This window comes from Cottoperca gobio, unplaced genomic scaffold (assembly GCF_900634415.1).
Source record: "Cottoperca gobio unplaced genomic scaffold, fCotGob3.1 fCotGob3_70arrow_ctg1, whole genome shotgun sequence".
Lineage (NCBI taxonomy): Eukaryota > Metazoa > Chordata > Actinopteri > Perciformes > Bovichtidae > Cottoperca > Cottoperca gobio.
In genome coordinates this window covers 258740-285893 of record NW_021167062.1, presented here as the reverse complement: position 1 = coordinate 285893, position 27154 = coordinate 258740, and the positions used below count along the sequence as shown (strand labels likewise).

Genomic DNA, 27154 nt, shown 5'->3' with positions numbered 1-27154 from the left:
AATTTCTTAAAATTAAATGAGAACAAAACTGAAATCCTACTAGTAGGTCCTGTAACAAAAAGAGAGATGATGCTGAATAACATGGGGAAACTTACTCCTTTGATTAAACCTGAAGTCACAAGTCTTGGTGTTATCATAGACTCAGATCTAAGCTTTAAATCCCACATAAACAAGGTGACAAAACATCATTCTTCCACCTTAGAAATATAGCTCAAATCAGACCATGTATAAATCAAAAGGATGCTGAAAAACTAATCCATGCTTTTATCTCAAGCTGGCTCGATTACTGTAATGCACTCTTTACCGGCCTTCCAAACAAAACAACGGAGAGACTTCAGCTCATCCAGAACGCTGCAGCGAGGCTGCTGACTAGAACCAAGAGGAGAGATCACATCAGTCCAGTGTTAGCCGCTCTACACTGGCTTCCACTAACTTTTAGAATTGACTTTAATGTCCTCCTTCTTGTATACAAAGCCCTAAACGGAACCGCACCAAGTTACACTGCCAACTCTCTAATCAACTATGTGCCCCCAAGAACATTACGATCATCCACTACTGGTTTATTAAATGTTCCCAGAAACATCCAACAGAAAATTGGGGATGCAGCCTTTAGCAATTATGCACCAAAGCTATGGAACACTTTACCTGAAGACATCAGGGAGGCAAGCTCACTCAATATCTTCAAAACTAAAAACATATCTCTTTACTTTTAATGGTGATATTTTATATATTTTTATCTTAGCCACTTTAAACTAATTTAAATGATTTCATACATTTTTAAGTTTGGTTTTCCTGAAGGAGGATCATTTAGTGTTGAGGAAGTAAGAAAGTTAAAAGTAAGGTTGAGAGAGCAAGAGGAAAAAGTAATGTCAAAGAGAAAGATTAAAACAATGGAAGAACATAAAGACAGTTTATGTTCTGGGAGAAGGGAGCAGAGAACAGGGATAGGAAGAAATGTGGATTATTTGCAAAGACAAATATAGATGAAAGTACAGACAAAGGGATTATGAAAATGTCAAAGAATGTGTAAAGGCTGCTATTTTAATTCAGCTATTTTTATACAATTTTAATTCTGCTATATTATATTATTTTAATTCTGCACTTGTATCTGCTATTTTATACTATTTTAATAAGGCTATTTTTATAATGGTACTTCATGTTCTTATTCTGTCCTTGTACTAATTGTTATGTTTTTGCTGTGAAGCACGTTGGGCTGCAATTATTGTATGAAAGGTGCTATACAAATAAAGCTTATTATTATTATTATTATTATTATTATTATTATTATATTTATTTCAACATTTATCTTAAGATTGAGAAAGTATCAAATATTCTCTTTTGTCCTCAAACAAATACGTATAATACATATTGAGTTTGAATTTTTTGAACACAGGTTTTGTTAATGGTGACTTCACTAAAAATGTTTTAGTTTTTAGTATTTATTCCTTTTAATTTACATTGAAAATGGAAGATGAATATTTTTGAGTACTCCTCTTGCCATAAAAGAGCAAAGTGACCCATGTGGCCCTTCATTTTAAAACAGCAGCAACTACACAAAAGAAAGAGCACATGTTGTATAATACACACAATCCACCTGTAGTGTGTGCCAGTACTGTTTTTGTAAGGATCATTTCATTTGATCATCTGTAAATGCTGTAGCTGAAAATAACACAATTTGTATTCGGTAAATGACTACATTTCAAAGTAATCTGACCAAGTCATCAAATAAAGAGTCATATTTCCGTTGAGCACTTCTCTTTCAATGTATTAGTTCCACCAATATAAATATTTCCCACTCAATCTTCCTTATAAAACACAAATCGTAGAAGTGTAAGGACCCTTTCTGTAAATTGTAGTTTTTAAAGCAAAGCCCTGTACGTGATCGGCACGTACGCTGACACGACGTGATGACGTTGCGTGTCTGTAGGTTGACGCTGCTTAACTTGAGTTGTTTGGACTGTCTGCGGGGAGAGAAGTGCTGAGAGGGTTTAGTTGATGTTGCTGCTCCTGGGCCGCAGGGTTCCCACTGTCACTCGTACACAGACTCACTACCTGCTGTCCATCCTCACTGTCGAGGCCCGTTTTGCTCAGCTCTGTACTAATAAAACTCAGAGCGATAACTAGAGTTACACACAGCACCGTCTTCGTTAGCGGCCAAAATACAGGAACCATGCCCGAAAGGAGGCCCTTCGTACGGTTACCAACTGACGTTTACCCCGTCAACTATGGCTTGTGTCTGAAGCCGGACCTGATCGACTTCACCTTTGAAGGCAAGCTGGAGGCGCTGGTGGAGGTATGTTGAACCCGAGCGTCTGGCTACATACATGGATGGATTTGTCTGTGCATGGCGGGGATCTTGTTATGTAATCTGACCAGCTAACGTTACCAGTAGCTAGCTAATTTGCTGTGTTCGACTGATAACGGCAAATTGTTAGCCACTAGCCCATCAGTAGTAACCTAGCGTAACGTTAACTGACTGTGTTGGAAGACGTTAGCTAGTGTTAACGGTCGTTGGCAGTTGCTAACCTAGCTAACCGTTTATTGACAGGCTCACGTTGGCTGAAGGAGACTAATGAATGGAAAAAAACAAGTCTTGCTATTTCTGTGACTAGCCAGAAGCTAATTGAAGCTAGCTAGCACAACAGTCCCACCAGACTTGCACTCTCATGTTAGCTTTAGCATCCTACCGTGGACATTAGCCTGCTAACAGGCGCTTTGCAATGCGCTTAATGTGTTTTAAGAACCGTTAGTTGTATGCCAGCAACGTTAACCCCTTGTTGCACCAATGCTTCACTATAAATCATGATCAATGTATATGTTATAGATTATTGAAGTTGTTAATAACTAGCAAACAATCGGCTAGCTAACGCTCACTACTGTTTGCTAAATCATGGCAACATCATGTCGCCCCCTCCCACCCGCTGCTCACTGGTGGAAGAAGTATTCAGGTCCATTACAGAAGTACTAATCCCACACATTCAAGCCCTTACTTAAGTAATATATGTACGTTTTATCAGCAACATGGACTTAAAGTTTGAACAAATTAAAAGTAGTCATTGTGCAACACAATTTCCCTGTTATTATGTTGCTATTACATGAGATGTTTCTGGATCAATATTACGGCTGCATTACTGTGTATGTTGCATTTTATTGCTGTTGATGTTATGTTTGTCATAATTGTAACACCTTTGTTATACTCTCGGCGGTTTAATCTCCATCAATGCATCATATTCTATAAGATCATCATATGTTTGTAGCGTCTCTGTCCTGTGAGAACCACGTGTCTCTAAAAAGTCTACTTTTCATGAGCTCCTCACAAAAACAGCCTGTTTTCAGCTTTGTGACGATGCATTTTACAGCTGATCCAAGAGGCTTTTTAAACACTTTATTTATCTGGAGGAGGAGGAGAATCTTCTCAACACATAAAGCAAAACATCATCCTTCAGTTTATCATGAACACATCTGTAGATGCTTGTTTTTCACTGGACAGGAAGGGGATGAAAAACTGAAAAGTAACTAAAGCTGTAATATAAATCTAGTGGAGTAAAAAGTACAATACTAATCTCAGATGTAGAGGATTAGAAGTATAAAGTTGTGTCAAATGGTACTCAAGTAAAGTAAATGTACTTCTAATTAATGCTAAGTACAGCACTTGGGTAAATGTGGTAAACTGTCCTGACAGCATTAAAAAACGTGAGTGAATTTGCCTATTTTTTTAGAACAGCTCTAGTTAAACTATTCTTTAAACAGTCCGTCAGGTAAATTTGAGGAATGCACACTGTTAGTTATCTTTCAGTTGACTTAAGGTAATAGGTAATCAGTTGGGTTCCTGTGGCTTGTTGCAAAGGTGGGTGTAGATGGTAGCTACTATGTAACTAGCACATAAAACAAACATACCAGCTCACTTTGCATTTATTTCAGAGAGAGAATGTGTGCTTACAGTGTGGAAATGGCTCCTTATATGGCCACTGACACCTGCCAATAACATGCCTGCTTGTAAACATGAAAATTAATCAAATGTTTTGCCTGACCAAATGTCCAAAACTCTCAGATGTACAGTTTACACATTTATATAAAACAAATATGAGTGTTAAATCCTCACATTTGAAAAGCTAATAAGCAAATGTTGAGGCCATAGTGTAAAAAAAAATCAATCTTTCAAGTCCCTTTTTTAATAATCTTCCTTCAAATGTTATTTATCAAAACTGGTAATTCTTCTGTCGCCTGATGCATTGTTTCAGGTCCAACCCATTGAAAGTTGTCACTGGGTGTGTAGTACATGTTTGGCTTATTCTCCGTATCGGTACCTAAACTCTGGTGTCTTTCTTTGCACCAGTACTGAAATGACACGATTATAAATGAGAGATGAAATGCTAAATACAAATGATTAAAGCAGGGCATACTTAAACATATTTAGACAAACTGCATTGTTAAAATATTCAATCGAGTTTTTAATATATTATATTCTGTCCTTGTGTTAATGATTTAAATGTCAATCCTTATGTCTGGAAGTCTGAACGTTAAGTTATCTTGAAAGTTTTCTTAATCCTGTGTTGCTAAGAAGTGAGATTTCTCAACCAGTTTGGTTTAGTAATACCTGTTCCTGTACAAAGCCTGCATAAAATACAATAGACCGGATGAAATTTGAGCAACGTGTCACTTAGCTATTTGCCTGACATGTCTCATAAGTTCTGCTGCTATGTCAGCGTCCAACCAGCAGTGCCACAAACCGTGAATGTCACCATTACTGCCCTTTCTGAAAACTGCATTGCATCCAAGTATGCCACTGTGTTTCACCCTCAATTAGCCGGGCAGTCGCATCCTCTGTTTTCACATCCCAAGTCAGAAGCCCCATCGTCTGTCTTCCGTTCTTTGTTTTCATCCCTTTCTTTCTGTACCCAACTGGTTCCTTATCTGTGCCCGTCTCAGCCCTTCAGCCTGTGGAGGTTTAGCTCACAGCTACTAGATTCATTCCCGTCTCAGCTTTCTGATCTTCGATGTGGATTTACTTCAGAATTGGATTTGCACGAGTCGAACAAAACACAAACTGGCTTTTTTACATGTTCAGGTAGACGTTTCATCAATGCTTTACACTTCGTTCTCTTTACTTCACCCAGCGTTCGTACGGCTGCTGGAAATCCTTGAAAACACTTGAATTCTACTGTTTTCAAGGTTTGAAAATCCGACTGAATAGTATGCTTTTTAGATGAAAGAATAAGTCTAGATGTGTAAAGAAGAATTTAACACCGCTGTAAGGTGCTAGACAATCTTGAAAATGCACCTGGACAATGCTTGAAAAATGAATTTGACTTTGGCAAAGGTGTTGGATCCCTGTTTATCTTTCCCAAACATATTGAGATTATGGCACTGCAGAGATTATCAAAGTATTCATTATGCTGTTGTGTAAATATTTACAGGTTACACAAGCCACAAATCAGATTGTGATGAACTGTGCTGACATCGACATCATTACAGCTTCCTTCGCACCACAGGGAGGAGAAGGTGAGGCTCGCTCTTTGTCAGTGTTAATTCTTTATTAGTAACATTATCATAAGGGAAATTAAGTTTGTATGTATCTTGATTTTTGGGTAACACCTGACTTTTATAAATTCCTGACATGAAAAGGGAATATTGCATGCTCATCATGGTCTCGTGCTTTTATCTTTCTCTCTTTTTAGAAATTAATGCAACTGGATTCAATTATCAAAATGAGGATGAGAAAGTCACCCTGTCATTTCCTAGTGCTTTACAGAAAGGTAAGAAGAGAGTCCACTCTGCTGTTCAACAATATTCTGCTGACGAAGAAATCAAATGTATGAAAACTATATTTTCCCCCATCGGTCGTGTCTGAACTAACAGTGCCTCTATCTCTCTGCACCTACCCCCCCCCCCCCCCCCAGGCTCCGGCACGTTGAAGATAGACTTTGTTGGGGAGCTGAACGACAAAATGAAGGGATTCTATAGAAGTAAATATACATCTGCTGCCGGAGAGGTCCGCTACGCTGCTGTCACACAGTTTGAGGTGAGCTGGAAACCTCAAGGGAATGAGATGTTTTCTTTTTGGGACAGTTGAATATGTTGCTTAACCCACTACTTGCCTGTGTTGCAACATATGAGGGAGTGATGGTCATGTGACTCTTGTTGTTTTACCAGAACTCTTGTAAAGATGAGGCAATATCTAACATTTTGTTCTATTTATACGCTGTGTGTGTGTGTGTGTGTGTGTGTGTGTGTGTGTGTGTGTGTGTGTGTGTGTGTGTGTGTGTGTGTGTGTGTGTGTGTGTGTGTGTGTGTGTGTGTGTGTGTGTGTGTGCGCGTGTGGGAAGATAAGTTATGACCGAGGGTCTCCCATGCAAGTTCACAATGAGTTTTGGTTTCTATGTATCCTCCAAACACACAGGGAAGAACTTCTCAGCGCGTCACATCAGAATGTGAAGTCACAAGTCTGTCATCACCCCGTTTCAACATTCAGCAAACAAAAATAATTCAGAGCTACTTAAGTTTAAAATCTGTGTATTGTTGTTGGAATGTTACACTTCAAGCTAATTACCCCAAAACAGCCTTTAATGTTATGTAATTATTCTTGAAGGGTTTTGATCCAGCAGTGCCACTGACGGGCTCAAAGACAACAGAATAGTCAGTAGGAAGTGTCGCCTGACCCTCATAGTGTTGCACTCATCGTGTGACAGATGTAGTTGTACAATGAAAAGGAAAGCATGAGAGAAGTTCAAACCCCGCCTACTTGAATCCTCTCACAATGACACACTGCCTGTTACTGAGTGAAGTGGGCGGGCTTGTTTGTTTTGGGAAAGATAAAAAAAATTGTCAGACGTTGCCGTCTCAATTCTGCCTTTGGAAAGATGCAGCGTTATGAATGTGTTCAGAACGTATTCAACAACAGAGTTCAGCCAAATATCTGGCTCCTAAACCTGTTATCTACTTATTACTATCTACTAAACAACCTACTGCTGCTTAGTACATCAAATCGTAGCTCTGGGCTTTTAAATTAAACAACAGCCACAAATGCCACAACTAAATTTGACGCTTTCGGTTTCTGCTCTGAAAAACAGCTGACAGGGTTTTTTTACCTGCCACAGATAAAGAGGCTCGACTGCGGCGCTGCCTGCTCGTATAACAAAGGGAAAGAGTCTGGTGCTGCTCGCACAGCAAAATACATTCTGTGTCACTTTGACTCCTGAAAGGACAAATGTAATCCCAACAGTCTTTAGGTTGCCACCCAAATAATATCTGTACGTAGGAGAACACAGTGATGTAATGTGAACGCTGCGGCACCCCGAGCCACACGGGACGACCAAACCTAGTTCTTATAATCTGCAGAAAACACACGGTCTATAAATAAAGTAGTTACTTAATACTTTCCCTCTCTCTGGCTTTATATCCGTTTAGTTATCGTCATACGCAGAGAAATTACAGAGATGCAGTCGTTGGATCTGACGCTACCGCCAACAATGCTCATTAAATATGCATAAAAATCATGAAAGTAAAAATAAGACGTAAAAGAGTGCAGAAGTTAAAATATATGTCCAGTATCAGTCGGCTCTACTAGATGGACAGGTGTACAGTAGTTACACAATGAATAACCTGGTGTGTGTGTGTGTGTGTGTGTGTGTGTGTGTGTGTGTGTGTGTGTGTGTGTGTGTGTGTGTGTGTGTGTGTGTGAGTGTGTGAACTGGTAGTGAAACAGTAAGTAAAAGTATAAAGGTGAAGTGTCATCGTGATGAGCTCAAGAGTTCAAAAGTCTCATTAATCACAAACAGCTTTCTTGGCTGAGTATATGAACACATGAACACATGGAAGGATTTTAACTCTGTTTTAAGTCTTTATTGTTTTTGTTTTCAGGGGTTCTTTTTCTGTGTAGTTATCTCCATTATGACCTCCTTCAGTCCTCTGTGCCTGTGTCTGAGCAGGAGCACATAAGTCAAATGTTCAGTCAAATGTTCAGCCAGGTCTGGACTCCTCTGGGTCTCAGGGGCTCAGTTTGTGTCCTTTCTCTCTCTCTGCTCCTCCTCCAGGCCACAGACGCTCGCAGAGCTTTCCCCTGTTGGGATGAGCCGGCTATCAAAGCCACCTTTGACATCGCTCTGATAGTTCCCAAGGACCGAGTAACCTTGTCAAATATGGTACGTGTCATATGTTCACTGCTCCCTGTGAGAGTCTCCCCAGACTGTCACATTCTGCGGTCCAGCTTCTTGTCCGTGTGTTTCCCCTCCCTTCATATCTTACATAATAGAGGGCAGCAGACGGTCACTGCATGTGTGACCTCTGGCTGATGTTATGTTGAACCACATGTGCAATGAGGGTTTCAGTTATTGTAAGAATGATTCTCCTGAACAAACAGGTCGTGTGTTTTTAACTGAAGGTGTTTGCAGCCAAAGTGCAGCATAAAGAATTCATCTGGTTTATATTTATATTCCTCACATCATCAGCCCTCCAGGCTCACGCAGTTCATCTGGGGGGTGACGGGGAGCTTAATGTGGGTCTTTCTGATGACTGAATGTAAATGACATGAATGCAGTCAGTGTTTTTATGTCCCATCCTGTTGTGTGTCAGTGTCGGGACAACAAATCGTGTTCTGGAAGACAAATAAATATATAATGTTACGGACGAATGATTGTAACGGACAGACTGCAGACGTCGTGTGCAGAGCGGAGGTGAAGGGAATTAGATTATTTTGGCCGGCAGGACTAAGCTTTCCACAGATTGATGCCGGTCCAGCTCTTGACCTTTTGTGTCCACATACCTGCTGAAATGTATTTTCTCAGCAAGTCTACCGTGACCTTTTTAAAGTTCAGTGCAAAACAATTGAGAGAGCGACGAACACATTGTTGGTTTTGGATTTTTCATGTTTTCTTTGTCTGTTTGCATTATACAACATCTCCCTCTTTAACTCTTCCTCTCCCTTTTCCAGAATGTGATTGATCGAAAGCCATATCCTGAGGATGAAGACCTGGTGGAAGTGAAGTTCTCCACCACACCCATCATGTCCACGTACCTTGTAGCTTTTGTCATCGGTGAATATGACTACGTGGAGGGCCAATCATCCGACGGTATAACGGTACGCGTGTACACGCCTGTCGGGAAGGCAGAACAAGGGAAATTTGCGCTGGAGGTGAGAATGTTGTCGAAACTCTTTCTAAATGTTCCCGTCCAGCTGAGCAACGGCTGGATGGTTTTTCCTTTGCAATAAGAATTATACAAACATGACTGTGGGTGCAGACAAGTGCTTGAACAGACATATTTACCAGCATTAACCCTGACGAGTTGAATCTGCGCGCTCCTTTAGTCTGGCTGTGTTGCAAACAAAAGAACAAACTGTTTAAATTATTTGCGTGCTTTAAAATACACATTGCATATTTTTTATTAAACGTTGCTTCTTTTTTTCTTGCAGGTTGCAACTAAGACCTTACCTTTCTACAAAGAGTACTTCAGTGTTCCTTATCCATTGCCTAAAATCGATCTCATAGCTATCGCTGATTTTGCTGCTGGTGAGTATCTGTCCATCAACATCACTGATTTGAGACGTTTCCACTGAAGATGTTAAAGTAAAACTGCTTCCTCCTCAGGTGCCATGGAGAACTGGGGCCTTGTTACCTACAGGTGAACTTGAACTCCTCTTTAACTACTCATCTCATAAACAGCAATTTATTTAAGTATTAAAAGTGGAGAAATTAACATTCATTTAATCACTTTAGTTTAGCTGAAAATATGAAAGTTTTTTTTCCAAAGTGAATTTATGTAATTGTGTGTATGTGTATGTATATATATATATATATATATATATATATATATATATATATATATATATTTTGTATATGTTATATTTGTTTTGGTAATACTGGCAGATTAGCAGTAAAGTAAAAGCTTTAGACCCAGAATGTTTAGTCAAGATATTAATCTTTAATGCAGTAATTACGCATTTGACACGATTGATTTTAACTTTAGTAGAGATAATAAAATGTGCTGATTAGTCTTTTGATAAAAACAATTGATTGATAAATAATTTAAGACAACTGCCAAAAGCATGTTGTTTTATATGATTCTGAATATCTTTTGGTTTTTATAGAAAAAAACAAGTAATTTGAAAAACTAGAATTTTATTTATTTATTTTTGCTCCTTTCTGACATTTTATAAATTTAAGTGATTTAATTATGAAAATAATCATCTGATTAATTAACGAGGAACATTATTTTTAAACTGTAGTTGTTTCTTCCGTTCAGATAACTGTTGTTGTTGTTGTTGTTGTTGTTGTTGTTGTTGTTGTTGTTGTTGTTGTTGTTGTTGTTGCTGCTTGTCTTTTTGTCTTGTCTAATTGCTTCATGGTCAGCTGGACGTGCTGCCACCTGTTAGTATTCAGCTGGCATGTGATTAGCATACAGAGGCTCCATGCACCGCCATCTACAGCCACCTGCACGCCGGCTTTCTTAATAAACAGCCCAGCAGCTGATGTGGACTCTGGGCGGTTGATGGAGACCTGCTGGTGTTCAGAGTCGACCTTCAGCGTGTTAACCTTCACTCTTCTTCTCCAGGGAGACGGCGCTGCTCATCGACCCGAAGAACTCCTGCTCGTCCTCCAGGCAGTGGGTGGCGCTGGTGGTCGGACATGAACTCGCCCACCAGTGGTTCGGAAACTTGGTCACCATGGTAACCAGCCATAATCTTCAATCAGCTATTTGTGACTGAGAAGAACATCAGACCACTTTCTTTTTTATACACAAAAGCTTCTTGTGAGCAGCTTTGAACACAATAATAATCATAGAACTGGCATCAAAACTAAACTCATGATAGAATAACAACAAAGAGCACAAAGTGAGAGACTGTTTCTTAACCGTATCAAAATAAATACAAAGTAAGGAAGAGAAAAATGCTTTAAATGAAGAAACCAGGAAAGTAAGAACTTATGATGTCTGCACTGAAGGGACAGGGTCGGCCGTATCTTCACCGTTTGTTACATTCCACGAGCGAAATATTGTTCTCAGTGGAATACGACCGTACACCTGCTGATTCAGGTGGTTAACTCACTAAAACACACTTCATGCAAACGTTACAGAAAAACTCACCAAACCCTCTTGATCGGTCGTGGTGATCGTTTGGTGTAAATAAACCCTTAATTATGTGCCGGCTGTACGCGCCGTTGCCCCGCGGCTCTCACTCTTTGGAGGCAAACCATTAAAGTAGCAAAATAAAATCCCAAAGATCAATCAACCGGTGTGCTCCGCCAACAGGAGCGCTTGTTTTGTGTCACATCGTTGTCTGATTGAAGAAGAACATAATTGTGTTTAGATTATCCTTGTTCAATGTTACTGTTTGTAATGTAGGAAATCATATTTTTGGAAGGGAACTCTTCTGAAGGACTTGGACTCAATGCCTTCGTGTGTTTGTACAGGAATGGTGGACCCATCTGTGGCTTAATGAGGGATTTGCATCCTGGATCGAGTATCTGTGTGTGGACCACTGCTTCCCAGAGTACGACATCTGGACCCAGTTTGTCTCGGCCGACTACACCCGCGCTCTGGACCTGGACGCACTGGACAGCAGCCATCCCATAGAGGTGAGCTGTGGAGGGATTCACTGCTGCTGGCTCCAGCAGTCTGTTAGCAAGAATGTTTTTACTTGTGGCAACTAGTGATGCTGATCCCTCCACCAGGATGCATCGTCGTTACACTTTCTAATGTGATTATGCTGGTAAATGGACATCCTGTACGTTTTATTGAGCTGGTGCAGATACGGGTTAAGTTTATAATAAGATGCACTACTGTTTAAAAGATTTGTTTCTCCTGCCACAAAGTCTTGATCGTCAGACGACTCTGCGTTTAAAGATCAGATAGATGTTGTTTTGTATGAAGGTTTGTTTTGAACATGAGAACATGAAGCTGTACGATGGTTCAGACAAAGATCCCTCTGAGCAACACTTCAGTTAGAAGAACTCAGCAGTTGAACATCAACATGTGTGCAGCAGATTCAAACAGGAACAATGAGATCACAGTAAAGCCTCTAACGAGCTGGAACTAACGGGCAGCGTGTTGCTTTAGGAAACGTATTCTCCAAAGCTCACAGTAGAAACAGAAAGTTAGAACACTTCTGGAGAAATGATAGAAAACTACATCTCCCCTGTCTTTGATAATTATACTGTTTGTATCTGTTAAAATAACAGTTATTGATGAACTGCAGTGTAACAGCTGGCTTCTGTCTTTATGTTTTGTGCTCCAGGTGAACGTGGGCCATCCTTCAGAGGTCGATGAAATCTTTGACGCCATCTCCTACAGCAAAGGAGCGTCTGTGATCCGCATGCTGCACAACTACACAGGAGACAAGGTTTGTTGTCCCACACTTGTTGTATTGTTTCCATCTCTCCATGTTGTGCATTAAGGTTCACCTCTTACTCTCTCTTTGTAGGACTTTAGGAAAGGAATGAACGCCTATCTTTTGAAGTTCCAACATAAAAATGCTTCGACAGGTAAGGAAATCCTTTTCTTCCAGATGAAACTGCTGTGTAATCGTATTCCCTGTTTGACTCCCTGACGTCTTCCACAGAGGACCTATGGGACTGTCTGGAACAGGCCAGTGGAAAGCCCATCGCTGCAGTGATGAGCTCGTGGACCAAGCAGATGGGCTTCCCCATCATAGAAGTGGAAGAGGAGCAGGTGAGCTTCACCGGACGCAAGCCGTTAAATCTTCCACAAGGTTGAACGCTTTACACGGCCGACGTTTTGTTCACGGACCGAACTGATCCACTTTACTTCTTTCATACGAGCGGAAGGGACAGAGGTTTTGTCTGGTGGCTCGTTCTACATTTGTACTGTTTGTTGATGCACACACACACACACACGCACACACACACACACACGCACACACACACACACACACACACACACACACACACACACACACACACACACACACACTAACCGTGATGTTTGTTTACAGCAAGGTGAAGACCGCATCGTCAAGTTATCTCAGAAGAAGTTCTGTGCCAGTGGACCACACAGTGGTGAGTTCAAAGCCGTCGTGTTTAAGTTTTTGCAAAGAAACACCAGAAAAGAGGTTAATATATATTATTATTATTATATATTATACTATATATTGTATTAGGGCTGCAACTAATGATTATTTTCATTATCGATTTTAAACGTTTTGGTTTCATAAAATTGTGCAAAATGTCCGTCCCAGTTTGTCTTGTTTTATATTTCTATTCACTTTAATGTGATATAAAGCAGAAAAGTTTTATATTTCTATCTTTCAGGCTAAAAACATTATTCCAATCGATACTCAAAATAATTGGAGATAATTATATAAATATATTATACTAAACTCGTACTATATTTATGCTAATAAGTTATACTGTTATATTATATAATTTGTTATATTTCTTTCAGCGTATCATACTTAATTATATTATATGTTATTATATATATTATCTGCTAATCACAACGTGTCAGTTTTGCCTTGTAATTATGTCTTTAATTGCTCTTGTAGCTTTCTTTATCTCTGTTCTTGTGCTGAACCTCCCCTCTGTTAAAGGGTTAACTTATTGTCTTATTGTCTTGACATGCTTCTTCTTCTTCTTCTTCTTCTTCTTTTCTTCTTCTTCTTCTGCTTCTTCTGCTTCTTCTTCTTCTTCTTCTTCTCCTTCTGCTTCTTCTTCTTATTATTCTTCTCCTTCTGCTTCTTCTTCTGCTTCTTCTTCTCCTTCTGCTTCTTCTCCTTCTCCTTCTTCTCCTGCTTCTTCTTCTCCTTCTGCTTCTTTTCCTTCTGCTTCTTCTCCTTCTTCTTCTTCTCCTTCTGCTTCTTTTCCTTCTGCTTCTTCTCCTTCTTCTCCTTCTGCTTCTTCTCCTTCTGCTTCTTCTCCTTCTGCTTCTTCTTCTTCTTCTTCTTCTGCTTCTTCTTCTTCTCCTTCTGCTTCTTTTCCTTCTGCTTCTTTTTTTCTTCTGCTTCTTCTTCTCCTTCTGCTTCTTTTCCTTCTGCTTCTTCTCCTTCTCCTTCTGCTTCTTCTTCTTCTTCTTCTTCTTCTTCTTCTTCTTCTTCTTCTTCTTCTCCTGCTTCTTCTTCTGCTTCTTCTTCTCCTTCTGCTTCTTCTTCTTCTTCTCCTGCTTCTTCTTCTGCTTCTTCTTCTCCTTCTGCTTCTTCTTCTTCTTCTTCTGCTTCTTCTTCTGCTTCTTCTCCTTCTTCTTCTTCTTCTCCTTCTGCTTCTTCTCCTTCTTCTTCTCCTTCTCCTCCTTCTTCTTCTTCTTCTTCTTCTGCTTCTTCTCTTCTCCTTCTGCTTCTTCTTCTCCTTCTGCTTCTTCTTCTCCTTCTGCTTCTTCTTCTTCTCCTTCTGCTTCTTCTGCTTCTTCTTCTTCTCCTTCTGCTTCTTCTCCTTCTTCTTCTTCTTCTTCTTCTCCTGCTTATTCTTCTTATTCTTCTTCTTTTCCTTCTGCTTCTTCTTCTCCTTCTCCTTCTTCTGCTTCTTCTTCTTCTTCTCCTTCTGCTTCTTCTCCTTCTGCTTCTTTTTCTTCTTCTGCTTCTTCTTCTGCTTCTTCTTCTTCTTCTTCTTCTCCTTCTGCTTCTTTTCCTTCTGCTTCTTCTCCTTCTGCTGATTCTTCTCCTTCTGCTGATTCTTCTTCTCCTTCTTCTTCTCCTCCTGCTTCTGCTTCTTCTTCTCCTTCTTCTTCTTCTCCTGCTTCTGCTTCTTCTTCTCCTTCTGCTTCTCTCTTCTCCTTCTGATTCTTCTTCTTCTTCTGATTCTTCTTCTTCTCCTTCTTCTTCTTCTCCTTCTTCTTCTGCTTCTTCTTCTTCTCCTTCTTCTTCTGCTGATTCTCCTTCTTCTCCTCCTTCTGCTTCTTCTTCTTCTTCTCCTTCTCCTTCTGCTGATTCTTCTCCTTCTTCTTCTTCTGATTCTTCTTCTTCTTCTTCTTATTCTCCTTCTGCTTCTTCTTCTCCTTCTTCTTCTTCTTCTGCTGATTCTCCTTCTTCTTCTCCTGCTTCTTCTCCTTCTTCTGCTGATTCTTCTCCTTCTTCTTCTCCTTCTGCTGCTTCTTCTTCTTCTTCTTCTCTCCTCCTTCTGCTTCTTCTCCTTCTTCTCCTTCTTCTCCTCCTTCTTCTTCTCCTGCTGCTGCTTCTTCTTCTTCTCCTTCTTCTCCTCCTTCTTCTTCTTCTCCTCCTTCTGCTTCTTCTCCTTCTTCTCCTCGTTCTTCTTCTCCTCCTTCTGCTTCTGCTTCTTCTGCTTCTCCTTCTTCTTCTCCTGCTTCTCCTTCTTCTTCTTCTCCTGCTTCTGCTTCTCCTCCTTCTTCTCCTCCTTCTTCTCCTCCTTCTTCTCCTCCTTCTGCTTCTTCTCCTTCTGCTTCTCCTTCTTCTCCTCCTTCTGCTTCTGGTTCTCCTTCTTCTCCTTCTTCATCTTCTTCTCCTCCTTCTTCTCCTCCTCCTTCTGCTTCTTCTCCTCGTTCTTCTTCTCCTCCTTCTGCTTCTGCTTCTTCTGCTTCTCCTTCTTCTTCTCCTCCTTCTTCTCCTCCTTCTGCTTCTTCTCCTCCTTCTGCTTCTCCTCCTTCTTCTCCTCCTTCTGCTTCTTCTTCTGCTTCTCCTTCTTCTCCTCCTTCTGCTTCTGCTTCTCCTTCTTCTCCTTCTTCTCCTTCTTCTCCTCCTCCTTCTTCTCCTGCTTCTCCTTCTCCTCCTTCTTCTCCTCCTTCTGCTTCTTCTCCTGCTTCTGCTATCTCCTTCTTCTCCTTCTTCATCTTCTTCTCCTCCTTCTTCTCCTTCTTCTCCTTCTTCTTCTTCTTCTTCTTCTTCTTCTGCTTCTCCTTCTTCTTCTCCTTCTTCTCCTTCTTCTTCTTCTTCTTCTTCTTCTCCTTCTGCTTCTTCTCCTTCTTCTTCTCCTTCTCCTCCTTCTTCTTCTTCTTCTTCTGCTTCTTCTTCTTCTCCTTCTGCTTCTTCTTCTCCTTCTGCTTCTTCTTCTCCTTCTGCTTCTCTTCTTCTCCTTCTGCTTCTTCTGCTTCTTCTTCTTCTCCTTCTGCTTCTTCTCCTTCTTCTTCTTCTTCTTCTTCTTCTCCTGCTTATTCTTCTTATTCTTCTTCTTTTCCTTCTGCTTCTTCTTCTCCTTCTCCTTCTTCTGCTTCTTCTTCTTCTTCTCCTTCTGCTTCTTCTCCTTCTGCTTCTTTTTCTTCTTCTGCTTCTTCTTCTGCTTCTTCTTCTTCTCCTTCTCCCTTCTGCTTCTTTTCCTTCTGCTTCTTCTCCTTCTTCTCCTTCTGCTGATTCTTCTCCTTCTGCTGATTCTTCTTCTCCTGCTTCTGCTTCTTCTTCTCCTTCTTCTTCTTCTCCTGCTTCTGCTTCTTCTTCTCCTTCTGCTTCTTCTTCTCCTTCTGATTCTTCTTCTTCTTCTGATTCTTCTTCTTCTCCTTCTTCTTCTTCTCCTTCTTCTTCTGCTTCTTCTTCTTCTCCTTCTTCTTCTGCTGATTCTCCTTCTTCTCCTCCTTCTGCTTCTTCTTCTCCTTCTGCTTCTTCTTCTCCTTCTGATTCTTCTTCTTCTTCTGATTCTTCTTCTTCTCCTTCTTCTTCTTCTCCTTCTTCTTCTGCTCTTCTTCTTCTCCTTCTTCTTCTGCTGATTCTCCTTCTTCTCCTCCTTCTGCTTCTTCTTCTTCTTCTCCTTCTCCTTCTGCTGATTCTTCTCCTTCTTCTTCTTCTGATTCTTCTTCTTCTTCTTCTTATTCTCCTTCTGCTTCTTCTTCTCCTTCTTCTTCTTCTTCTGCTGATTCTCCTTCTTCTTCTCCTGCTTCTTCTCCTTCTTCTGCTGATTCTTCTCCTTCTTCTTCTCCTTCTGCTGCTTCTTCTTCTTCTTCTTCTCCTTCTGCTTCTTCTCCTTCTTCTCCTTCTTCTCCTCCTTCTTCTTCTCCTGCTGCTGCTTCTTCTTCTTCTCCTTCTTCTCCTCCTTCTTCTTCTTCTCCTCCTTCTGCTTCTTCTCCTTCTTCTCCTCGTTCTTCTTCTCCTCCTTCTGCTTCTGCTTCTTCTGCTTCTCCTTCTTCTTCTCCTGCTTCTCCTTCTTCTTCTTCTCCTGCTTCTGCTTCTCCTGCTTCTCCTCCTTCTTCTCCTCCTTCTTCTCCTCCTTCTGCTTCTTCTCCTTCTGCTTCTCCTTCTTCTCCTCCTTCTGCTTCTGGTTCTCCTTCTTCTCCTTCTTCATCTTCTTCTCCTCCTTCTTCTCCTCCTCCTTCTGCTTCTTCTCCTCGTTCTTCTTCTCCTCCTTCTGCTTCTGCTTCTTCTGCTTCTCCTTCTTCTTCTCCTCCTTCTTCTCCTCCTTCTGCTTCTTCTCCTCCTTCTGCTTCTCCTCCTTCTTCTCCTCCTTCTGCTTCTTCTTCTGCTTCTCCTTCTTCTCCTCCTTCTGCTTCTGCTTCTCCTTCTTCTCCTTCTTCTCCTTCTTCTCCTCCTCCTTCTTCTCCTGCTTCTCCTTCTCCTCCTTCTTCTCCTCCTTCTGCTTCTTCTCCTGCTTCTGCTTCTCCTTCTTCTCCTTCTTCATCTTCTTCTCCTCCTTCTTCTCCTTCTTCTCCTTCTTCTCCTTCTTCTTCTTCTTCTTCTTCTTCTTCTTCTTCTCCTCCTTCTTCTTCTCCTCCTCCTTCTCATTGTCTCCTTGACTTGTGTGTTGACAGGTGAGGATTGCCCCAGCTGGATGGTCCCCATTAGTATTTGTACCAGCGAGGACCCCAAATGCGCCAAGCTCGAGATTCTGCTGGACAGAGCCGAGACCACCGTAACCCTGAGCGGCGTCGCCCCTGACCAGTGGATCAAGGTGAGGTCAAGTCCTCCAACATCAGCTGTTGATGCTTCAGTGCCTCGGATTTTAACAGGTTTCGTTTTTAGATTCCCAACAGTCGTCACCTGCAATCAGGGACGCACTCACTGATCATCATACGGCGTGAAGACACTGCCATCGTAATGTGGCTCTGTAAATCATTACATGTGGCTGATGTTGACAAGGTCATGAACATGCCAACAAGTACAACTTGAAGCTCGTCACCATGTTTGGGGAATTTAAACATTTCTTCTCCGTTCGGAGGAAAGTGAAACTTTTACCAAAGGGACAGTCCCCAGTGTTCCAGAGCTGAAGGAGTCCATCATGAGAGGGAGAGGAACGTTCAAACAGAGTTCAAACACTGGAGTTCCTGTTTGTCAGCTGAGAGGAAGTCATCGCACACACTTCTCACACACAGTTCAGTCAGTTATATTGTTTCATCTTTTATTGTGGCAATTTGGGAGCGTGAATTTGGAAAGAGCTTTAATTGGCGTGTTTGATCTCCTGGATGTGACTTTCAGATTAACGCAGCTGTTGATAGATTTCGGTCGATTTCTGGTTTTGCCGGTCCAGTCGAGCTTAAACCGGTTTCACTTGGGCTGAACCGGCCTCATTTCTTATGACTCATTCTGACAAATGAATAAGTAGCCCTCATTATCGTGACGTCTGACGTCTAACGTGGAGCTGCTTCTCCTGATCAAGTGTTTATTGACTGGAGACACGTCGCTCTCTTTCATGATCTCCGTCTCATTATATTCAGCTGTGTGCGTACGAGTCCAGTGCGATGCCTAGTGCTACGTGTGGGTGGTCCTTTCGGTGTTTTGCTTGATATCAAAGCAGTTTAAACACTTGTGCACTGGCCCAACCCTGGCTGGTGTTTCTGTGTGAATTAAGAGTCATCCGGAAGTAACCGGTGTAAAGAAAGGATTGTAAATGGATTAGGCTTCATACTGCTGATGTATAAATAATGCCTTGAACCCCCACTGCTCCAGTCCTGCGGCTCGGCTTGTTTCACCTTCATGTTACCAACTAAAGTATGAGCCAGACTCACGAGGCTAAACTCCAGTTGAGTTCAAGTTATCTCTCTCCAGATGTTTCCACAGTTCAGTCAGAATTCTCAGTGTTTTGGCAAATTTTGCCACAACGAGCCTTTTGTTGACTAAACCCTCGAGCATTAGCGTTCGGATGAGGCTGTTGCACTCCCTGTAAGCCGAGCTGGATCAGAGCACTCTGTCTGAGAGGTACAAAAAAAATTGTGACGCTAGATTTTTCCCCCACAGTCTGACCCAGTTGTGTCCCTGATGTTTACAGGTCAACCCCGGTACTGTGGGCTTCTATCGCATCCAGTACAGCTCGACCATGCTGGAGAGTCTGCTGCCGGGCGTCAGAGACCTCAGCCTGCAGCCTGTGGACCGACTCGGCCTGCAGAACGACCTTTTCTCCCTGGTGACACACACACACACACACACACACACACACACACACACACACACCACACCCCTACTGCAATAAAACAATAATTTCCTCTTTTTTTCTTCTTCATGGAAATCCCCTTCCTGTGTAAACATGTGCATCGTGCAGAAGAGGACAGGAAGGCTGAAATAGGGAGAGTGAGGCATGTTGGTCTGAAAGAGGAAGAAAGTCAACTTAAGTTGTTAGAAAAGATTCCTAACATTAATGTTTTGTTGAGAAACCAAGACAGAACTCTGGAAGATATTTTATGTATTAATAAATCAAATCGTCATTTGTTGTTGTTTTGTGTACGTGCACGTCGGCTGTAGTCGTGTGTTCAAGTGCGACCTTTTGGTCCAGACAAAGGCATGAGTCTCCGTCAACACCCGTACTTTTATGTGTCGGGGCCTTAAAAGCTGATAAATGTGAAGTTACCACAGAGACCGACTCCTAATTCATCCTCGTCTTCCTCCCTTCAGCTGCTGCTGCGAGTCAGTGCGGTGAAGAAGTTTGAGGCTCCCTGTCACACTTTCATGCTCTTCGTTTCTTCTTATTCAATCTGAGTTCTTATTCGACATCCAGTTGCGTTTTGACAAATGGCAGCGATATTTAGAGCAGAGGATCAAACGGCATCTCATCATAAATCTTCCTTTATCTGAGCTTCTTTACTACAAGGAAACACTTTGTAACGTGACCTCCACCCTCAGACTCACGGTGAGCTTCTTTACTACGAGGAAACACTTTGTAACGTGACCTCCACCCTCAGACTCACGGTGAGCTTCTTTACTACGAGGAAACACTTTGTAACGTGACCTCCACCCTCAGACTCACGGTGAGCTTCTTTACTACGAGGAAACACTTTGTAACGTGACCTCCACCCTCAGACTCACGGTGAGCTTCTTTACTACGAGGAAACACTTTGTAACGTGACCTCCACCCTCAGACTCACGGTGAGCTTCTTTACTACGAGGAAACACTTTGTAACGTGACCTCCACCCTCAGACTCACGGTGAGCTTCTTTACTACAAGGAAACACTTTGTAACGTGACCTCCACCCTCAGACTCACGGTGAGCTTCTTTACTACAAGGAAACACTTTGTAACGTGACCTCCACCCTCAGACTCACGGTGAGCTTCTTTACTACAAGGAAACACTTTGTAACGTGACCTCCACCCTCAGACTCACGGTTACGACATCAGCTGATTTGTCAGACTTTTCACAGGAAGTTTATTATCAAATCCAAAAAAGACCCCAAACCTGCTGATGAACTGAATGTTTTTAGATCAGCTCGACCTCTCGTTTGTTAAATCAGCAGTTCATACATTGATCTGCTTCTCGTTTTATAAAACTTCCACTTTGAGACTTGAGAGGAAACTTGTATATAATATGTCAACACTATTTGATTTGGAGCTTCAGAAATGCATTTTCTGAGCTTGTCGTGTGGCTTCAGTCTCGTGCAGGGATGATCAGCACGGTGCAGGTGCTGAAGCTGATGGAGGCGTTTGTCAACGAGCCCAACTACACGGTGTGGAGCGACCTCAGCTGCAACCTGGGAGTGTTGTCCTCGCTGCTGTCCCACACCGACTTCCACGAGGAGATCCAGGAGTTCATCCGGGACCTCTTCACCCCCATCGGCCTGGAGCTCGGCTGGGACTGCAAACCAGGGGAAGGTGAGGAGAACCTTCAGCTGTGAATTGTGTTTAGTTTCTTTTACCCAGTGATGAAGTTTATAGTTTAGCTCTGACCTCCTCTGATGATCGCCGTATGGTGGCGAGAGAAAGACGTTGACGTGAGCGCGATGGCTTTGGTCCTGCAGGTCACCTGGACGCCCTGTTGAGAGGTCTGGTTCTGGGGAAGCTGGGGAAGGCGGGACACAAACCCACACTGGAGGAGGCCCGACGGAGATTCAGGGACCACGCGGAGGGCAAGCAGGGCCTGGCTGCAGACCTCCGCAGCCCGGTACGCAGAACAAGACACAGAGCGTGTTTCGTAACAGCATTCTTACTCTAGATGTTTTGTAACAATAATAAACTTTATTTATAAAGCACTTCTCTTAACAAGGCTACAAAGAGCTTTCCTGAGAAGCAACAACACAAGGGTCATAAAACACACGGAGCGATGAAGTTCAGATGAATTAAATATTCATGAACGCTCCTATACAAGAGAATTTACATCAAATAAATTGCGTTCTACTCGAAACATTTCCAGAAGATGCCTGAAACCTTTTACATTTATTTTAATGTCTTCTATGCATTAAATTAATACTTGTTTTTAATCTCAAAGTCTTCCTGACTCGGTGATCAGCTGCTGACGCAGTAACTTCTCCGATACTTAAAATACGTCAACATACCTGAACGAGTTACACCGCCCGCCCAACGTCCAAAGTTACTGTTTAATAACTTCTATTTATATTACTGTAGTCACAAACTACAGTTAGATTGAGTTTAATATTAAAATGCATCATATTGGAGCATTGTGTAATACTTTGTTTGTTTATCCAGGTGTATCTAACGGTGCTGAAGCACGGAGACAGCAGCACGCTGGACACCATGCTGAAGGTGAGACGGAGACGTGTTCAGGGACGGTTCCATCAACGTTAAAGTATCCGAGAAGAACACCGTGTAGTTGTGTCTTCCACCACACACAACATGTTTACACACATTTTAAAGATATTAGAATAGAAGCAATAAAATGGGCAGTAAAAGACATGATTACTTTAAGATAAGATCTCTGGGGCCAAAGTGCTGCACAGCTGCACAGCGAGCGATTACAGACGTACGACTGTCACAGCAGCAGAGTTCTGTTGTTCTGTCACGTATTGTTCTTTGGTTCCTTCTGATGCATCTGTTCTCTGTCACTCAACCTTTTAGCTCCACAAACAAGCGGACATGCAGGAGGAGAAGAACCGTATCGAGCGAGTGCTGGGCGCCATCTCTGCCCCCGACCTCATCCAGAAAGTCCTCAGCTTCGCCCTCTCGGTACACGAACACGTTTACCGCCCGCTGCTAAAGTTCTGCTTTTGCTTCTCCGGGTGATGAAGGAAATTAGAGAAGTGTCACTCAGTGTTGTTCTACTTGTATCTAAAGTCTGACCCGGTTTCTGTTTCTTTTTTTTATTTGGACTTTGAGGCAGTTTGCTTTTCAGGGCTGTTTCCAGGCGTGATTACTGCCGCTGTAGAGAACAATGAGGCACTAACAGGACGTGAACGTCATCAGTGCACATTGAGTTTTCAGTTCAACGTCCAAGTGGTTTGATTTTCCACGAGCCAGTGAGATGCTGATCTGCATCAGCTGACTGAGCTCACCTGAGCTCACCTCTCTCTGGTCTTCTCCCCGACAGGAAGAGGTCCGTCCCCAGGACACGGTGTCAGTCATCGGGGGCGTCGCTGGAAGCAGTAAACAAGGCCGGAAAGCTGCCTGGAAGTTTGTCAAGGACAACTGGGAGGAGCTTTACAACCGCTACCAGGGCGGCTTCCTCATATCACGGCTCATCAAGGTAAATGAAAACACTGCTGCTGCTGCCTGGGGTCATGTGTTCATGTTGTCCGTGTAAGATTAACCCTTGTGCTTCGCTACACTCATTCATTGTTTAACCCTTTAAATGCCCGTGTGTTTACAGAATTCCACCATTTGTCATTTTCTGTATACTTTTTACAGTCTGTATATGTCAATGATTAACGTTGACTTTAATGCATTTTTATTTGGTGCAGGAAACCCGGAGAATCTTGTATCAGAAAATAACTGGTGGAAAACGTCAGAGCACTGAAGCCTGATATTATAGAAAGCATTGTTTTATTCTATAGAGGCCTAGCGATCAGAAATTGAGGATTTAATGAGTCTCAAAAGGACATTTCTGTCTGTATTTTGGCTACACCGTTTATTATGAACTTATTATAGAAGCTGAACTTCTAAAATTGGAAGAGAATAATAACGTGCACCCTTTCCAAAGTTTACACGACGTGTTTTATCCCAACCGGTTTCATTCCTTTGGGTTTATTCTCACTCGGCAGTTAGTCTTGAACTTCAGTGTCTGTTTGCGTTTGTTTGAAACTAAATCTGTATGTTGCAGAAGTTTTTTTATGAAGCTCAAGTTTCTTGTTCACGTGTCTTTGCAGCTCACAGTTGATGGATTTGCAATCGACAAAATGGCTGCTGAGATAAAGGTGAGGGCGCTTCACTTCTGCAGATATTTGTTTTATTTTCTGGAAGTTTAATGATGATAAAAAGAAACAAGGCATTTAGTTATTTCCCACCACTAGGGGGCAGTATGACCTCCCACTACATGGATGTATGTACCATCTGCATCTCAAGATCTACTTACTCATCCAGCAAACACAACATTAACATCTCCATAGAGACTTTGGACCTTACTGTCCCCAAAGGGAAACTGGTTTCCACAGCACTGTACACGTCGGAGACGAACAGTACACAGTAACAACATGCACTGAGGCTCCAGTAGCCACTAGAGGCATGTTTCTGTACACCAGATGGATGAAATCTAGCATTGACTTTACTTTTAACGACTGCATATCCAAAGTATCCCTGAATGCACGTTTCATGCAGCACAAAGTGCTTCACAATAAGGGAAACGGGGATAGAATGTAAAATAAGTTTGACACCTTTGCTCAAACGGACGTCTCTGTGTTTGTGTTGCTGCAGAGTTTCTTTGAGAGTCACCCGGCGCCGGCGGCTGAGCGTACGGTGCAGCAGTGCTGTGAGAACATCCTCCTCAACGCCGCCTGGCTGAAGCGCGACGCAGACGACATCTCTCAGTATCTACTGCAGCGCAAAGGGCCCCCCGTCTGAGCCGCAGCCCCCGCCGCCTCCTCCAGCCCCCTCCCCGCTCCCTCCAGCGCGGACCTCCCAGCATCTTAGCTGCCTCGCCCCCCCCACCCCCCCCACCCCACAACAGACCAGAGCGGGAGACCAGAGTGTACTCACAGCAGGCTTCATTTCTCTAAAGAAACTGAAACAAGAAGGCAAAGCCAGGAATTTAACAAAGTGTTGGAAACACAAAGAGACTCTTTCTACGTTAGCGAAGCAAAGTCATTTTAGTCGGACCAGGAATGTAGTTTTACCCCCGCCTGCCCTCGAGCAGGCGACGCTTCCACCATAACGTGATCAACCGGCGCTCAGCGGAGTCGCAGAAACATCCACATCTCGTAATAATCACTGCTGACGCACTCTGCATCACCTGCCCCGTCTGCACACCCTCCTCCGTCTCTGCGTCGTAGCTGAGAAAACTGTGAATCCCCCATTCCTCCCCCCCCCCTTCCCCCTGCTGCCACTCATTTTGAATGCATGAAGTGTGATTTTCGGCATTTGCTGCTTTGTTTCCTTCCGTTTGTTTTCTGTACAAACTAATTATTTTGTTTCACATGCCCCCCCACCCTCAGTTAGTTTTTCACTCCTCCCTCCTCCTCTGCCGGTCGTTGTGTTTGGGTGAAAGCAGAAGGCCCCTGGGCAGAATGGGGTAAATAGTGTGTGTGTGTGTGTGTGTGTGTGTGTGTGTGTGTGTGTGTGTGTGTGTGTGTGTGTGTGTGTGTGTGTGTGTGTGTGTGTGTGTGTGTGTGTGTGTGTGTGTGTGTGTGTGTGTGTGTGTGTGTGTGTGTGTGTGTGTGTGTGTGTGTGTGTGTGTGTGTGTGTGTTAGTTAGGACGAGGCGAGCAGTGCTAGCATGGTACGACATTGTAAACTGTATAAAGCAGTTTTTTGCAGACAATGTCTCTTAAAAATAATTAAATGAAAAAGTTCATGGTCACCTGTTTCCTCCACCCCGTCCCCTGAAACGCCCTCGAGCTCTGTTCAGTCAGAGTTTGTACAGTTTAAATCATCAACCCCCCCCCCCCCCCCCCCTCAATGACATGAAGATATCGGCGTGTTTTTTAAGACATCAGATGCAGTGATTTATTTAAATGTTGAGATAATCTTATATTCTGAGGAGAGAGTAAAAACTAAAATAACGCGACCGCAGCAGCAGTACTCTTTCATTCTGTAGTAACATCAGGAAACGCCTCTTAATAAGAGTCCGGACTTTGTGGACAGATGGACTCGACTCCTGCTGGTAAACTTGGAAGCCTTAAGTTGGTCGGACTGGTTTGCAGTAAATATTTAACGGTGAAGTGATGAGAGCTGATCTCCACAGAACGTCAAATGTATCTAATGTGACAGATTATGCAGACTTGTTGAGCGAGTATATCTATATAGAATTTACAATTTGATGTGGTTTTTGAAAAACATACCAACTAAGTCATCCAACCTGTTGTCGAGAGCCCCCCCCCCCATCACCACCCCCACAACCCCCCCCCACACCCCCCCCCCCGAAACATTTGTTGTTGTTTTTCTTTGGTTTCTTTTTGTTTTTTGTTTAAAACTACAGTTGGTGTTCATTAAAGTGAAAAAGGATTATACAAACAAATGATGTGAAATTAGTACAAGTTGGTTTTATGAGTGTGTGAGTGTGCATGGCTGGAAACAGATTTGTAATTTATTTTGTATTATCTCGACGGCGTCAGGGGAGGAGATGATCATCTTGGATTACAAAATGGATAAAGCAGCACTGAAACTGATGAATAACGTGTACATATATACGCCCGCTGAATCACACCTGATGAGAATAAAATTGGTTGCAGATTGACGTAGGTGATTAGAGAGAAAATTCACATGTCGACACATTTTGGTTTCATAAAGTGTCTGTTGTTCAGGCAGCGTTTGACTCGCGCAGAGATCTTTAATGTTCTGTCTTTTGTTTTTCTAATGAATCAGAGTTTAGTTAAACATGTAGGATGTGATTGTGGTTCTGACTTGAAGAAGAGAATCTGGACAGTCCAATAAAGCAACTCTTGATGATAGTTATGTCGCTACAAGACACTTCTCGGGTGTATCACTGCTTTAAAACGAGTCTCTGAATCCCTCTGCTGTACTTGTATGCGGTGAAGGGCACAAGGACAAGTTTTCATATTGTGGTTCGTCTCAGACGCTAGAAGGGTTCCAGGTTGTGTGTAGCAGCTACAGGAAGAGCGATGAGGACCATCCTGCAGTCACCAGGAGGCACCGCAGCGGCTACATGTTTACCTAATCTTAAGAGGGCTGTGTCAAATCTTAATTTTTTACATTTTTAAGCATATTTGCTTTTATATCTGATAAAAGAAAGAGCTGCTGGTAAATAGTAGAAATGTGGAGATGCAATTAAACTAATGTTTCTGTGCGGGGACAAATGTTCCTAACCTTTTTTCTTAATACTGTTTTCAGTTGTTATGCTTGCATAGTGCATATTCTTAAACAAATGTGTTTGATCAAATGTAAATCAGTAACATAAAGAAAGCATGGAGCAGGGTTATGGAGCAGGGTTGTAGTCCAGTGTGGGGATCTACTAAACTGCTGCAGTTGCTCTAATTTCTGTTGGATTATATCTTTAGGTTAGTTTTTGAATTTTACTTATCAGGGTTGTCCCAACCCCTGGGCAGTGGTGGAAGAAGTATTGAGTTATTTTACTTGAGGAGCACTTTCAGATGGAAAAGTCCTGCATTCAACATTTTTCTTAAGTGAAAGTACAAAATGTACTTTAAGTACCAAAAGTAAAAGTACTCAGAGTTAAAATATTTATTATATTATTGGATTATGATAATGTTTTTGATGATTAATGTTGCATCTGGTAAAGGTGAAGCTAATTTTAATTATTTTATATACTGCTGTGTATCAATAATAAATCATATTGTATTTGTTGATAATATTTTGTATTTATCTGAATCTGTAATATCAAAGTACAATACTTCCCTCTGAAATGCATTGGAGTAGAAGTATAAAGTAATATAAATGGAAATACTCAACTTCAAGAACCTCAAAACTGTAAAAGTACAGTAACTCGTGTGTATATACTTTGTTATCACTGCCCTTGGGTCAGAAATCAGAAAACAAACACAACTTTGCATTT

At 42.1% G+C, this 27154-nt stretch overlaps 1 protein-coding gene across 1 annotated transcript; it reads left to right on the top strand.

The window, feature by feature from the left end:
- The first annotated feature begins 1942 nt into the window (after positions 1-1942).
- npepps (aminopeptidase puromycin sensitive) lies at positions 1943-26652 on the top strand. Its single transcript, XM_029428347.1, has 23 exons — positions 1943-2293; positions 5418-5502; positions 5679-5756; positions 5901-6022; positions 8034-8141; positions 8930-9130; positions 9410-9506; positions 9585-9618; positions 10549-10663; positions 11406-11570; positions 12230-12334; positions 12416-12476; positions 12554-12663; positions 12947-13010; positions 17629-17768; positions 19083-19217; positions 20674-20893; positions 21040-21182; positions 21725-21781; positions 22094-22201; positions 22563-22718; positions 23338-23385; positions 23882-26652. Exons 1-23 carry the CDS (start codon positions 2171-2173, stop codon positions 24026-24028), a joined length of 2622 nt encoding a protein of 873 aa, XP_029284207.1. The 5' UTR covers positions 1943-2170; the 3' UTR covers positions 24029-26652.
- The last annotated feature ends 502 nt before the right edge of the window (positions 26653-27154 follow it).